This window comes from Malus sylvestris, chromosome 15 (assembly GCF_916048215.2).
Source record: "Malus sylvestris chromosome 15, drMalSylv7.2, whole genome shotgun sequence".
Lineage (NCBI taxonomy): Eukaryota > Viridiplantae > Streptophyta > Magnoliopsida > Rosales > Rosaceae > Malus > Malus sylvestris.
This window is the reverse complement of record NC_062274.1, coordinates 19,819,802-19,834,957: the sequence shown is the minus strand read 5'-3', so window position 1 is coordinate 19,834,957 and position 15,156 is coordinate 19,819,802. Positions and strand designations below refer to the sequence as shown.

Sequence of the window (15,156 nt, the reverse complement as noted above, 5' to 3'; positions counted from 1 at the left end):
TCCATGTCTTTCAGATGGAAAGAAGAGATCTTGGGCAGTGCATAGAACTTGCCACATACGTTCAGGTAACCGCGGCACATAATCTTGATCCCGATTTAATGATTCCCTCGCTCCATCTAATGAAGAGGGCTAAAAGTGATGTGGGATTGCACATTAATGAATGGAAAGTTGAAAGAAAGAGGAACACACCAGTCACTCGCAACAATGAGGTCAAATTCGCCAGAGATGGTAGAAATTTCGTTCTGATTCCAATGCAACATCATCGACTTCACTCTTGTACCACCAGATGATTCAGAGTTTGCATCAATATTATGCTGAATATTTAAACATTAAGCAAAAATACGCAACAAGAAATTTGTAATTTGAGGGCGTGCTTACTGAGTGGAGCTGCGATTTCGTGTCCGCCGCTGCCGCTGGTCATCTTCTCCTCCGACCGCTGAACGAGAATATGAAACGTCGACGTTTTGGATTCCAAAAAAACAAGGATTCTAGGCTTTTTTATCGGAGCTTGGGTGTGGGTTTATTGTGGCAATAACTGGGTTTGACTAGTAATGAAACGACACTCTGTTGTTTTTAGCTAGTTATTAATGGACGTATTAACTGTCACGTTCAGCTAATGTATCTAAATGAATGGTTTAGTGAAATTACGGTAGAATTTCAAGTCATGTTTGCTTCTTTGTCTTAAGTTCGAGGAATGAATCTAACAAAAACACGGATGATTTTTTCGTCGAAAGTTCATGGCATGTGGTAGGTTGAAATGTCTTTAGCCTTTTCAACCCCCACTAGGGATTAGTCCTACCTTTCATGGTGTGGGATACCCCAGACTTCGGGAAAAAAAAAATGTTATCTAATTTATTACGATTTAGGCTTCAAATAGCAGTTGAATTAATATTAACATTACAGTTTAGTTTCATTTAGTTTAGGTCTTATAGTAACATAACAACTTATGGCCGATTGATATTGAGTGCTATAATCTAGTGATATTTCTCTTTAACTTGACAAAGTCTAACCGAATTGGTTTGGTTATTCTACGCTAATCTCCGAGAAATTACACCAATGAAAATTTACATAAAAAGAGGAAGAAAAGAGCAATGTCATTTGCCTTGCTTGAATGAAATGTTCACTGCTTTTGTATGATTTCTTTGTACTGGAAAGAAATATAAAGAGATGCGGCATATATGTTGTGTTAATTGTGATCCTCCTCTCCTATTGATTGTCGGAACTACTCAACAGTTTCAAGAAACGAAAAGAAAATGTAGTACAACGAAAACTTGATTAAATGGTCAATTTCGAGAACTTTGCGACAAACAGTCCGCTCGTTTTTGAAGTCAAGGGATCAAAGCGCAGGGTATTTGGTACTCGCCCGTTCTTGCAAGGCCAATTTTCAGCAGCATCTATCACCTGCAATTCTGCGGAATAAGAAGGAACCGGTGAACCACAAGCCCATAAAAGTGTAAAATGATATGATTAGACTCTGATATAATGACGAGTTGCTTATAGAGTAAGAACTACAGATGCAAGAACAACCTCGAGGAGGAAAATGTAGCAGAAACAACTTCGGCTCATAATGTTAGATAGTATGGGATTAACAGATTTATGAGTTTTTCAAACAATTAGAGCCGATGATGGTGAGGATTATTCAGATCAGTTATTATTTTCTGGTTTCTTTATGAAAAAAGGTAATGAAAACACAATGTACTGAAACCATCATGAAAGGTAAACCAATTTTGATTAGCCATTCCGCTACAGGTAAAATGATACTCAGTCATTTAATAGTCACCATACTCATAAATTGCAGGCTGTAAAATACTTAAAACCGTTAATTTACCTGCACAAGGATTTCCCTCGAGAAACTGCCTTACCACGTCTTCGTTCTGAGCAACTGTCAAACTAATCAATAGAAAACGAAAATTAGCAAAATAGAGGCAGATATCCTTTATGCGTAACGTGCTAAAAGTTAAAAGGAGCAAACTACAAAAGGCACCTGCAAGTGCTATAAACAAGAATCCCCCCAGCTTTTAGCAATCGAAAACCATTTGTTAGGAGCTTCAACTGCAAGCCAAAGACAGATATAGTCATCACTTTACTAAGAATTTGTATCAGTCAAAGGGGACGATGTATAAGGAAGCTCTGCCATGAAATGCACGTGGGAAAAATTACAATAGCGAAGTAATAATCATATACAAAACTACATTGGATTGATACTGAAATGTTGTTTCCTCATCTAATGAAACTTCAACAATAAGCAAAGTAGCAAAGTTCGCAAATACATTTGAAAGAAACCGAAATCAGATACCTGAAGCACAGTGAGGCCATCACTTCTCTCGGCATCCAGTACACGGCGTTGAAGAGTTTCCCAGCCCCACCGTTCGAATTTCTGGACATGTTTAATGGATCCATCATGAGTGCACTCTGCATCCACTAGGACCTGAATAAACATCCAGCTAACTTAGCAAAATCCAACAAAACTAGAATTGATGTTAAACAACAAAGAGGTAACATAACTGATATTGAAACGGTGTTGGTAGTTGTCCAAAAAAGTACGGAAATAGAGAGTGAAGAGATCTGTAAAGGGGTTTAAATAAAGAACCAAAATGCAGTATTACCTTGTCATAGCCATAGCTCAAATATTCGTCATCACGAAAAGTTTGGTATAATTCACTTTTAGTCAGTCCAACCACACCAGAGTGGCAGCCATAATAAATGAGGTCTGGAAGTTGATTCCCTGACGGCACGGCACCACTTTTTCTTATCCTAGCTGCTTGTTTCCTTTCTTTCCATGGTCTCCTAGATGTCCACTCCTTGAATGTCACATTCTCTTCCAAAGCAGATTCACCTGCAAGATTCTAGATAGAATGATAACGTATTAAAAACAACAATATGCCCGTAAATAGCATTCTCAAAGATTTCACTGTATTGCATATGAAGCTTCAGGTATATGTGGATTCAGATCAGTTACATGATTTTGGATCTGAATGAACTCTCCTGGGTATGAGGGAAAAATTTGTCCCATCAGCAACAAATAGTCGGCAGTGATTGCCCAATGCATATTTCTGCAACATTGTCCTACAGGCTGCTAAACGATGGCTTGAAACATCAACACCAGTTACAGAACCCGAATCACCAAGAAGGTCGGATATCATACAAAGCTTAGCACCTAATGCCAAGATATACACGAGAGAAAACATGGTGAGCCATTTTCAGAAAATGAAAGTTATCAGTGTAACTGAATCTGATGTTCTCACACGAAGGTTGTCAGAAACATTTTGTACGGATGCTTCTGAAACACTATAAACGGTAAATATCTCTTTGTTTTTCTTGCCATTTTATAAAATTTAACAAACTTCTACAGGTGTTTTTGCAATTTCGCTACTATTCATGTTTTAGAATCAGACTACATAATTACTTTAACCATAGCAGGCTCAAGAATTGGTTGCATTTTCTCATCCTGCAACAATACGAAATCATTCACTCCAATTCGATGCAATCTATAATAGTAACAAACAGGAACCAGAAACCACTTACCAGGAGCAGCACAAAGGTCAAGAACATGATCTCCAGCTGAGATATCCAATGCTGAAACAGCAGCACCAGACGCCGCGTCGATTCCATATATCTAAAAATCCAAATCAAACAAACACAAACACAAAATCTCGAAATCAAAACTCGGGGGACTTTCTTGCCAGAAAAGGTAAAATAACAAACACCCCAACTGCTCAATTTTCCCCCTCACCTTCCCTTCCCGGTAAGCGTTTGAGTTAGCAATCTGTACATCCGGCGGAAGAGCATAAAATCCAGGCAACCATTCCACTTCTTCAAGCTTCCACTTGATCTCAGCTTCAATCTCTTCGATTCGAGCTTCCAAACCAGGCTTTAACCTTCAAGCCAAAACAAACAAAACCCATCAAACCCCAATTCTTCCATTATAAAAACACAAACAAAAAATAGCAAGGTAAACATGCTCAAATCAACGAAGTTACAAACTTTTAATCAAAAATTAAACCGAAACATTAAACATACTATAAAAATACTAAATTATAATTTCTTGTCTGTATAACATTCATCCCATTCTAAATTTTTATTAAAAGCTCGTAACCAGTTAAATTAGTTCACATTCTCTCTCGAAAAAATTCATAGAGAGTATTACTACCACCTTATGTAACGAGGGGTCGAGTGGCTCTCGGAATAAATGGAAGGGTCCAACCCGTTCTCCTTCAGAAAATCGAGGAAGGCGTCCGGCAGCGCCGGCTTCGAAGCTTCTTCTTCTTCTTCCATGAAATTCGCAGACAGATTCCAAAGCTTCAACAAATAAATCAACACCTCATTTTACTTTTCAAACATCTTTTTAATTTTTAATTATCAAATCGGCTAAATTGAAAAAGAACGAACAAAAATTATGAAAGGGCACCTAAATCAAATCAGTGCTGAAAACCAAAGCAATTTTAACTCTGGCGGTTTAACGGTTACTGATCAAACGCGGCGCTTTAGGTTAAAACTCGAAACGGCACCGTATGGATCAAATAAATTAGAAAAATACTGCTGACAAGTTGGAAACTTTGGCATTTTTCAGCTCCCCACTTGCTTCTGGGGTTTTTCGGTCTCGCCAATCTCATAAGCTCACTAAACCGGTATGCCCTTTTTTTTATTTTCTATTTTTGCTTTCAATTTTTGGTTTATTTAATCACTAATTGGTTAAACTAAATTTTGATTAATTTTTTAATTAATTTGGTGTTTAATTTAGGTAATTTGGAGCTGAGAGAGAGAGAGAGAGAGAGAGGAAGATGGGGCAAGCTGTAGTGGGATTCTCTATGATTGCTTGTTTTTTCCTTCTCCAACTAAGCTCTGCTAATGTTGTTCTCCAACCATCTGGAATTCTTGTCGCCGACCTTCCCGCCAAATTTGGTAACTTTCCATCTTTTGCTGTTTGGTTGCTGAGAAAATGTGGTATAACTAGTCTAATAAATTTCCTTCCCTTTGTTTTCTTCAGCTGGCATCAGCTTTCGATTTGAATTAAATGAATTTCGATTTTTGGGGTTTTGGTTAAGCTAAGGTGTTTGATAACCATTTCGTTTTCAGTTTGGCAACTGTTTCCAGTTTAACAAAACCAAAAATTGAAAACTCGCAAAAGTAGCTTTCAAATTTTAGTTGAAAATTGAAAACTAGAAAATGTTGCCAAACAAGTTTTGGGAAAGTGAAAAACTGAAACGGTTGTCGAACGGGCTCTAAATGAAACAACAAAATCATATTATCCCTTTACTTTCAGGATTATATTTGGACTTAATTCGCTTTTCGACGAAACGCTTTTACTAATCATTGAAATCTGAATGCTGTGATAGCTGGTCCTGTCAGTAGCTCTGAAATATGTGGAGTTTTGCTTGTATCCGACCCTTTGCATGCCTGCTCGCCTCTGCACAATGGTATTCAAGCAAGTGAAACTGATATAACGAGGTTTGCTTTAGTAGAAAGAGGTGAATGCACTTTCGAGGATAAAGTGCAACACGCTCAAGATGCCGGATTTCATGCTGTGATTGTTTATGATGATAGAAAAGAAAAATTGGTTCACAGTGAGTGACCGTGTCCCTTGAAATTTCTGTTTACTTCTTTTACATTTTCCTTGCTCGTTTCATATGTAGTTATGGCTGCTCCTATGTCGTTGAAGGTTGTATTGGAGTCCAAGTCTGCTGTTCTTGTTACCCTTTGCCTGCTGTGAAATTGTGGATATTCGTTGAGGCTGTTATAATTTATAATGATTTTTGTCCTCTTTTTTCAGTGATGATAAACAGCAAGAATGTTACAATTCGTTCTGTATTTGTTTCGAAAGCATCTGGTGAAATGCTAAAGGAGCATGCTCGTGGAGAAGAAGGGGAATGCTGCATCTTCCTATTGCCAAATGAAAAGGCCTGGTTGGTGTTTGCTGTATCTTTGATCTCATTTCTAACCGTATTGGGTCTCCTTATAATTGCCAACTGTGCTCGGAGAGACTGGCGCTGGCCCTATTCTCAAGGAAGAAACCAGCTTCCTAAAAGTGCGGATACCAAGATTGTGGATGCTCTCCCTTGCTTCACATTCAGTTCTGCTGGTTTGGATGAATGCCACACTGAAGAAACTTGTGCCATCTGCCTTGAGAATTACAAAGATTCCGAAATTCTTAAAGTTCTTCCCTGCCAGCATGGTAAGTTATAAGATGTTCCCTCATGTTTATATCCCTTGCATTTCATCATAGTTGCGGTGTCAGTTTCATCAAGCCACAAAGTCTTACTTGTAGACATAATAGTATATGTTTTCCTCCTACCTTTAAGACTTCCAATTGTTCATAAATTACATTGTAGAAGAACTCGAGGTATGAACTTTCATATTGCGGACATGTGCAAGTTCTCATCACAAATATTAGAATACCGTGTCCAGTCTAAGAAGAAGGAACTCAAAGAAGCTGCTATTCTCGCCATGTCCACTATAAAGTACATATAAGTAGATATATCATGTTAACGGTTTGATTGTTCAAATGCTGTTAAATTCTAATGTTGATTATAGCCTCAAAGGTTAGGGACGTGAAATGACTATCGTCGTATTAGGCAATTGACTTTGGCCTAAATCAAAAGGGTGATTTCGTAGTTTAGATTTAATTCCTCGCCTTGTCATTCGAAGTTTGTAGATTTCTGTTAATCAGCTTGAGATCTGCTTGCAGAATTTCATTCAAGTTGTGTGGATTCATGGCTGAGAAAATGGGGAAGAAACTGCCCAGTGTGCAAGCATGATATACGAAAGAAAATTGCGACTGCTGAGGTAAGAGAATTGGGTCCATCCTCACTTGTTCATGTTTGATGGCTGATTCTTTTTTAGTGTTTGAATTGCTCAGGTTATGGGGTTACTTTTATTGTTACACTGAAATTTTGGGTACTCTCTTCTTGCAGATCAAGAGAAAATCCTGGTTATACAATTAGTGAATAGAAAATATGACTTTCAAGGTATCGAGATTAGTTATTTTAAAGTTTGAATTTGTTTTGATAAAAAAAAAAATGTTTTAACCTCGTATTTCAGCAAAAGGATGAATAACCTTTTTGTGAACGAGATGGTTTGTCGGATTGGAGTGGCTGGAATTGGTCACGCCCTTTGAAAGAGTGTCTCTGTTGCCAGTTGACCATTTCATCGGCCATTTTGGTGAAACAGATGCCAAAATCAAAGCAAAAATTATTTTCAAATCTATATAAGCAATTCCTTTCGGTTTTCAAATGCTTGCTAGTCATGATCCTCGCCTAAAGCATGCTCTTTTTTCTAGTACCTTTGAGTCTGTGAGGCTTGTTCCGTCATTAACACCATTGCTATACTTACATCCAACGTTGTGTTATGGTTTCCTTTCAGTGTTCCTCCTGTTTATTGTGAACATCCATAACTCCACCCGAATGTGTTCCATCGCGTGGATTGAAGAGACATAAGGATGATATATGTCTGCACTGCCATGAAAATACCAGTAACAGCTGCTGCTTCAAAGTTTCCGTGAAGGCGTAAGTCTTCAACGCAACTTGAATACAAAGATTGATCAGCGCTCTCCTACGCAAACCCGTTCATATGAATCACTAGCTCAGCAAACAGGGACAAAAAGTTTAATGATCCTCTGCAAATCTGCATGTGTTGCTTGAAGCTCAGGTGTCTTTTGCCCTGATAGGATTTTTAACGTCTATGCAAATAGGGTCAAAATCACATGAAATACTTGCAAGAATACAAGGATATTGTAGTATAGATGCTCATGCAAGGTCGTTTTCCTCAAGGACTATTTGGATAATTTGTGTAGAAACAATTCCTAATTAAATACTTAGAATTAAAACTTGAGAAAAGAGAGTTTGAGAATGGGTAATATTAAAAACGAATTTTAAACAAAAACTAAAATAATCGAAGAAAAGAGTTTTAAATACCAATTTATAAAGGCACTAGGTTCCACCATCACCTAGCAATCCCATGAATTTCTACCAATTACTTACGATTTACACATGCTACTTTGAAGGTTAGGTTTTCCTAATATATATTCTCCTCGTGATATTCAAGCAAGAACGTATATCTAACATGCAATCCGTCTGTGATATTCAGATCAAATATGAACATGCAAGACTCATTAAGTTTTATAAAAACCTTTTGAAGAACCATGCAACTCCTAAGAACGTGATATTCGCCTTAGATGGAATTACAATTTTCAATCACAAGAAGCAATACTCAATCCTCCGGTGATATTCTGACCGAATTGCATCCAATTACTTGTTTAAACATCCTAATGGTGGCCAATCATCAAGATAATTAGATAGTTTAAAACAGTGATCAATAATTCAAAGTGTGCATGCAATCAATCATAAGCAATTAAATAAAAATTACATATTCATGCTAAGGCTCAAGGTTTCGCCCTAGCAAAAGGAATTAGTTATGCATATTCATAATTGAAATCATAGAAAATATTATTACAAATAAAAGGAATGAAAGCACCTTGAAGTATAAAATCTCCAAGAACCCTAGCCAAGTTCTTTGTCTTTGAAGTTGAATAATAATAAGCGTCGAGAAAAATTGTAGACGGGCAAAGCAATATATTTACTCCGCCCTCACAAACCCTAAGACATAGGTTTCTTATTCCAACTAGGAAACTAAGAAAAATAATAAAATATCTTAGAAAATAAAACCCTAATTAAACTAGGAGAATCTGCCAAGTACTTGTCCAGCCACGTTTTAGCCTCAGATCTCCTCCAAATCCGGCCCAAGATAGGTTGTTTTAAAGATAAGGACCTTCCGAACACATCTCTAGAAGGCCACAAAACCATCCGAGGTCATCTTGGGCTCCAAAAAAGCAATTTAAGCCCAAAAACGTCATTTTCCAGCATCGCGCATCGCTCTTTTATTTTATCGCCAGAAAATAACCGCTTGATGGAAAAATCCCAAATTTTGATACGACCAAGCTAAGTGACTCACGAACGTCTTCTAACTGGAATTACTCCAAAATTCGTCCACTTGACCACGTTTTGCTCCAGAGGAAGTCGAAAGTCCTATATTGAAAATACAATTCAAAGTATCAAAATTATTCCAAAATATTAACCAAAATATACTAAGAATAGGGTTAGATATATAATATAAAATTCACTTATCAAAATACCCCCAAACTTAGCATTTTGCTTATCCTCAAGCAAAACAAGACTAGAAAATAAAAATAAAAACTAACAAACTGGACACTGAACTAAAACTTAGCTCAAACAAAATTCTCACTTTCAAGTTGCAATCCATAGAAAATGTTAAAAATCAGAACATCTTTTCAAAAGTTCCAACCAATCCCACCACAGAGTCTAAGCCATTTAGAATTAATTAGAAAAGAATTCACAAACTTCCTTTGGTGTAAAGTGAACCAACATAGTTAAAGAGACTCGACCAAAACTCTTACCTCTCATCCCTTTATTCATACTTTACATACTAACTTCATATATTTTCTTTTCTTCTTTTCGATTTTTTTTTAAATTTTTTTTAAAGTAACAGTAGTGGTCGTGCAATGTCGGTTCCCTTAAGCTTTCTATCCAACTCATGTAGCGAGCTTTAGGTCAATGACTCCCAAACCACTAGGGCTTTAGGGCACTAGGTGTGGAACACCTCTAAGGACTTATTAACCCGAGCTGAAAAGGCTACAAAACCAATTAACCACCCTGCCTCATGCCAAAACTCTACCGTTTGACGCGAGAATCACTGCTAATTAGGCAGGACTGGCTCGGTTACTAGGCAGAACCTCGGGTGAGACAATTATTACTTTATAACACATACTAACTTTACTTTATTTAGAACAAAAATAACAATAACAATACACTTAGACAAAAAGCAAGTGTTTCAATCTCAATCCCCACAAATCATGTTGGTGTGAATGTGCAATTGTCAAAGTATAATTCGTGAATTGGTGTCTAAGTAACAATAAATAGAAAAGACTCTACTGTGGGATTAATCTTTACCATGTCCATTTGTTTTAATGTTTAAAATAATCTATGAATATTAACTTAAAAACGAAAAATTTTAACTGACACAAAAATAAAAATCCTAAATTTTTCCCACCCCTAAACTTATTTTACACTTTGTCCTCAAGGTGTGGAAAATAAAATAAAACTAAACGGAAACATCCAAAGAGAAGTCAACAGCAATCCTAAGCGACTGGAAGGAGGGAGAAAACGAAATGAAAAATAGAAAAGGAATAAAAAAAAAAACAAAGCAGACAAACAATGAAAGGATACACAAAGACAAATAAAAGAATGAGAAATGGGGGGAGACACACCTGGGTGGGGTCAAACCTGGTACAGGAAAGCATCAAAGAAATGCTAAAAAAAAAAAAATTTGTAGTCCAAAAAGGAGGCCAGTGACCAACGACCGAACATATAGACAAAAACTTGGAAAACTAACATTGGGCCTCGACCCATTTAGAAACATATTCCACAGCAACTAAAATGTACTGATTCCCGTGAGATGATGGGAATGGTCCCATGAAATCAATACCCCAAACATCAAATAACTCAACAATTAGAATACTTTGCTGGGGCATCTCATTCCTCTTGGATTGGTTGCCGACTCTTTGACACCTGTCACAAGCTCTGCACCAATTATTTGCATCTTTAGATAATGTAGGTCAAAACAACCCACTTTGCAGAATTTTCTCTGCTGTCCTTTTCTGTCCAAAATGTCCCCCACATGCATACTGATGAGCAAAACGCAAAACACTGTCTTGTTCAATCTCAGGAATGCACCTGCGAATAATCTGGTCGGGACAATACTTATATAAGTATGGTTCATCACACATTAATTCAAATGGTAAACCCCAATCTGGTGCAGCAATGATGGGTGTCGAAGTTAGGAGTGATTTCAACTTGTTGAACGCTTCTAAGCAAGCCTCATCGAAGTTAAATGGTGCATCTTTAGCCAATAAATTGCACAAAGATCGGCTGATCTTGGAGAAATCCTTGATAAACCAACGATAAAATCCTGCATGTCCCAAAAACGATCTAACACCTTTTACTGATGTAGGGGGTGGCAACCTTGCAATCACATCAATTTTAGCTTTGTCAACTTCAATGCCTTTGCTAGAAATTGAATGACTCAAAACAATTCCATGTTTCACCATAAAATGACACTTTTCCCAATTTAGCACTAAATTTGTTTCTTGACATCTCTCAAGAACTAATGACAAATTATGTAGGCACTGATCAAATGAATCTCCAAACACAGAAAAATCATCCATAAAAACTTCCACAATTCTTTCAACCAAGCCAGAAAAGATACTCATCATACAACGCTGAAAAGTGGCGGGTGCATTGCATAATCCAAATAGCATCCTCCGATAGGCAAATGTCCTAAATGGGCATGTAAATGTTGTCTTCTCTTGATCCTCTGGTGCAATTGGAATCTGATTGTACCCAGAATAGCCATCCAAGAAACAATAAAAAGCCCTGCCAGCCAATCTTTCTAACATTTGGTCAGTAAACGGTAGAGGAAAAAGGTCTTTTCGTGTACCTGGATTTGGCTTCCTATAATCCACACACATATGTCAGCCTGTAGTTAAGTGCGTAGGAATAAGCTCATTGTTGTCATTTTTAACTACTGTCATGCCAGTACGTTTAGGAACAACCTGCGTAGGACTCACCTATTTACTGTCTAAAATAGGATAAATCATACCTGCATCAAGTAATTTCATAACCTCTGTTCTGACCACCTCTTTCATAATTGGGTTAAGGCGGCGTTGAGCATCAACTGTTGGCTTCACGTCGTCTTCCATTAAAATTCTATGCATACAGATTGCTGGGCTAATACCTTTAATGTCGGCAATTGTCCATCCTAGTGCATCTTGATATTTCCTCAAAACACGAAGCAATTTATCTTCCTCTGTGGGAGTTAAATCAGCTGCAATTATAACCGGCAGCGTTTCTGCAGCCCATAAATGTGCATATTTTAAATGTTCTGGTAAGGGCTTCAGCTCTAATTTTGGTGGCTGCTGTCTGGACGGCTTAAGGGGCTGTTTTGGCTCCCCTAAGCTCTCGTAAACATTTCTAAACCTTGGCAACTGTGTGGGCAGACTGTCTAATGCGTGAATGTACTCAAGAACACCTTTATCTGCAGAATTTGTCCCAATTTCCCCTTGTAAATGTGCAGCAACTGATTTGTATTTGAACGGGCATAAAAACTATCTTGAACCATACTGTCTAACACATCAATGCGCATACAATCTTGCTGTTCAGCAGGACGTTTTGCTGCCTCAAACAAATTAAATACCACATATTGGTCTTGAACTCGTAAAGTTAGCGTTCCAGCTTCCACATCAATTAAAGTCCTAGTTGTTGCCATAAACGGCCTCCCCAAAATGATAGGTGTTTTAAGGTCTTCATCCATGTCTAAAACCACAAAATCCGCCGGTAGATAAAGATTATCAACCTTAATAATAAGATCTTCAATAACACATTTTGGATAAGTGATTGAACGGTCAGCTAGTTGAGTATAATTGATGTAGGCTTTAAATCTCCTTGTCCCAATCGCTGGAAAACAGAAAAATGCATCAAATTAATACTCGCACCCAAATCAATTAAAGCACTTTTAAAATCAGAGTTTCCAATAGTACAAGAAATATTAAAACTCCCTGGATCTTTTTTTTTAGGTGGTAGTTTGTGTAGCAAAACTGCACTGCACTGTTCTGTCAAAACAACTTTGTCCAAATCTGCAAGCTTCTTTTTGCTGCTGCAAACCTCTTTCAGAAATTTGGCATATGATGGTATTTTCTTGATTGCATCCAGCAATGGAATGTTGATTTGAACCTTGGATAATGTCTGCATGAAATCTTTGAGTTGCTGATCTCTTGCTTTAGGAATTACACGTTTAGGGCAAGGCAGTGGAGGGTCATAAACACGCTGAGAAATCTGTTTTGGGACTGTTTCTGTACTGTGCAGATTCTGTTTTTCTGCAGATTTGTCAGGTTCTGCTGCTGGCATTTCAGATTCTGCAGTAATTGGCACTGCAGGCAGATTCTGTTCAGTACAGTTTGCACGATTGTCATAACTTTTTCCATACCGTAAAGTCCGAACAACATTGCAGTCTTCATGTCCTCTTGGATTAGGCACTGTTTGACTAGGAAATTTGCCTTTTTCTCTGTCTGAAATCTGTGCAGCTAGCTGCCCAAATTGTTGCTCCAAACTTTTAATTGATGCTTCAACATTTTGAATTCTTTGATTGCTACCTTCTATGAATGTTTGTGTTGTAGCTGCCAGTTTAGAAAGTTGATCTTCCAAGGATGGTTTTGATGGCACAAAAGGTTTTTGTACATGCTGGAATGGTTTTGAATTATTCTGATTATCACCCCATTTGAAATTAGGACAATCCCTCCATCCTGGATTGTAATGAGTTGCATATGCATCATTTCTAGGCCTTTGATAGCTGTTCATCATATTAACATGTTGCTCCACAAGCTCTGGGTAAGATTCTTTATGTGGACAACCCAATATGTTGTGTGTAGCCATGCTGCAGATAGTGCAAACTGTTGCTGCAGGTGGCTGCTGCTGTGTAGAATTTGCTATCTGTTGTAGAATAATATCAAACTTGGCATCAATTTTCTTCTCCATCTTTTCCATTTGTGCAAACATATTAGGAGAACCTGCTGATAACTCAAAAATGCCCATTTTTTGTGAATGTTCTGCTGCCCATTGTTGAGATTCTGTAGCCATTGTATCAAATAATTCAAATGCTTCTCTTGCAGATTTATTTGACAATGAACCCCCAGCTGATGCATTAACATGGCTTTTGGATGTAGGATTAAGCCCATCAAAGAAAATATTCATTTGTGTATCTGGATCAATATTAACATGTGAACATTTTATATACATCTCTGTATATCTCTCCCATGCTTCATGAAATTCTTCGTTTGGCTTTTGAGTGAATGTCATAATCTCCCGCTTGTAATTCAATGTCTTGGATGCCGGATAATATTTGTTCAGGAATCTTGTATGCAATTGTTGCCAAGTAATAATGCTATTAGCTGGTAGAGTGAATAACCAAGTTTCAGCCTTATCCTTCAAAGTAAAAGGAAAAAGACGTAACTTAATAGCCTCAGCAGAAAAACCCCTGATCAAGATATTTTTGCAACCCACGATAAATTTTGCAACATGTAAATTCGCATCCTCGTTAGGCAGCCCACGAAAAGTAGGTAAAATTTCAAGCATATGGTGCTTGATCTCAAATGAATCGCCATCTTCCTGGGCAGGATATACAATACAATTAGGAACATCATTAGCTCGGGCAGCCAATGACTCTCTGAGTGGCCTACCTGCAGCAGGCAATTGCAATGCCATTGTGATTTTATCGTCTACAAAACCAGCAAACAATTCTTGCAGAAATGTGCCTTGCAGTTCACCGTCCCAAACCAAATTATTTTCTCTCCTCTGTCTATGCAGTGTGCGATCGGGTTCTGGATCAAACTGTGCAATCTGGGCAGTTCCTGATCTGGTCTGGACCATGCAGTTTACAGAATCTACAATAACACAAAAGCGTTAAAATAAATTGATTTATTTTTTGACGAAAAATAATATAAAAAAAATAATCAGAAAAAGTTTAAACAAAAATTATCTAAAATAGCTCTCGGCAGCAGCGCCAATTTCTTGATAGGATTTTTAACGTCTATGCAAATAGGGTCAAAATTACATGAAATACTTGCAAGAATACAAGGATATTGTAGTATAGATGCTCATGCAAGGTCGTTTTCCTCAATGACTATTTGGATAATTTGTGTAGAAACAATTCCTAATTAAATACTTAGAATTAAAACTTGAGAAAAGAGAGTTTGAGAATGGGTAATATTAAAAACGAATTTTAAACAAAAACTAAAATAATCGAAGAAAAAAGTTTTAAATACCAATTTATAAAGGCACTAGGGTTCCACCATCACCTAGCAATCCTATGAATTTCTACCAATTACTTACGATTTACACATGCTACTTCGAAGGTTAGGTTTTCCTAATATATATTCTCCTCGTGATATTCAAGCAAGAACGTATATCTAACATGCAATTTGTCTGTGATATTCAGATCAAATATGAACATGCAAGACTCATTAAGTTTTATGAAAACCTTTTGAAGAACCATGCAACCCCTAAGAACGTGATATTCGCCTTAGATAGAATT

The 15,156-nt window shown here is 37.3% G+C and overlaps 2 protein-coding genes across 5 annotated transcripts; one reads left to right on the top strand and one right to left on the bottom strand.

The window, feature by feature from the left end:
* Positions 1 to 1,048: 1,048 nt before the first annotated feature.
* On the bottom strand, positions 1,049 to 4,553 carry LOC126604934 (uncharacterized). Of its 4 annotated transcripts, XM_050272262.1 has the most exons (10): positions 4,409 to 4,553; positions 4,154 to 4,299; positions 3,734 to 3,878; positions 3,526 to 3,616; positions 2,960 to 3,157; positions 2,607 to 2,836; positions 2,297 to 2,428; positions 1,985 to 2,052; positions 1,829 to 1,890; positions 1,049 to 1,409 (listed from the first exon to the last, which is right to left on the bottom strand). In XM_050272262.1, exons 2-10 carry the CDS (start codon positions 4,273 to 4,275, stop codon positions 1,276 to 1,278), a joined length of 1,182 nt encoding a protein of 393 aa, XP_050128219.1. In that variant the 5' UTR covers positions 4,276 to 4,299; positions 4,409 to 4,553; the 3' UTR covers positions 1,049 to 1,275. The 4 variants fall into 4 exon arrangements, with proteins under 4 accessions (XP_050128219.1, XP_050128220.1, XP_050128218.1 ...); XM_050272263.1 differs by lacking the exon at positions 4,409 to 4,553 and having other exon boundaries at positions 2,960 to 3,073; positions 4,154 to 4,378; XM_050272261.1 differs by lacking the exon at positions 4,409 to 4,553 and having other exon boundaries at positions 4,154 to 4,376.
* LOC126604936 (receptor homology region, transmembrane domain- and RING domain-containing protein 1-like) lies at positions 3,192 to 7,832 on the top strand. The gene is made up of 8 exons (XM_050272266.1): positions 3,192 to 3,297; positions 4,571 to 4,628; positions 4,742 to 4,902; positions 5,337 to 5,564; positions 5,771 to 6,172; positions 6,686 to 6,783; positions 6,912 to 6,965; positions 7,360 to 7,832. The coding sequence occupies exons 3-7, from the start codon at positions 4,782 to 4,784 to the stop codon at positions 6,939 to 6,941; spliced, it is 879 nt and encodes a 292-aa protein (XP_050128223.1). The 5' UTR covers positions 3,192 to 3,297; positions 4,571 to 4,628; positions 4,742 to 4,781; the 3' UTR covers positions 6,942 to 6,965; positions 7,360 to 7,832.
* Positions 7,833 to 15,156: the final 7,324 nt, after the last annotated feature.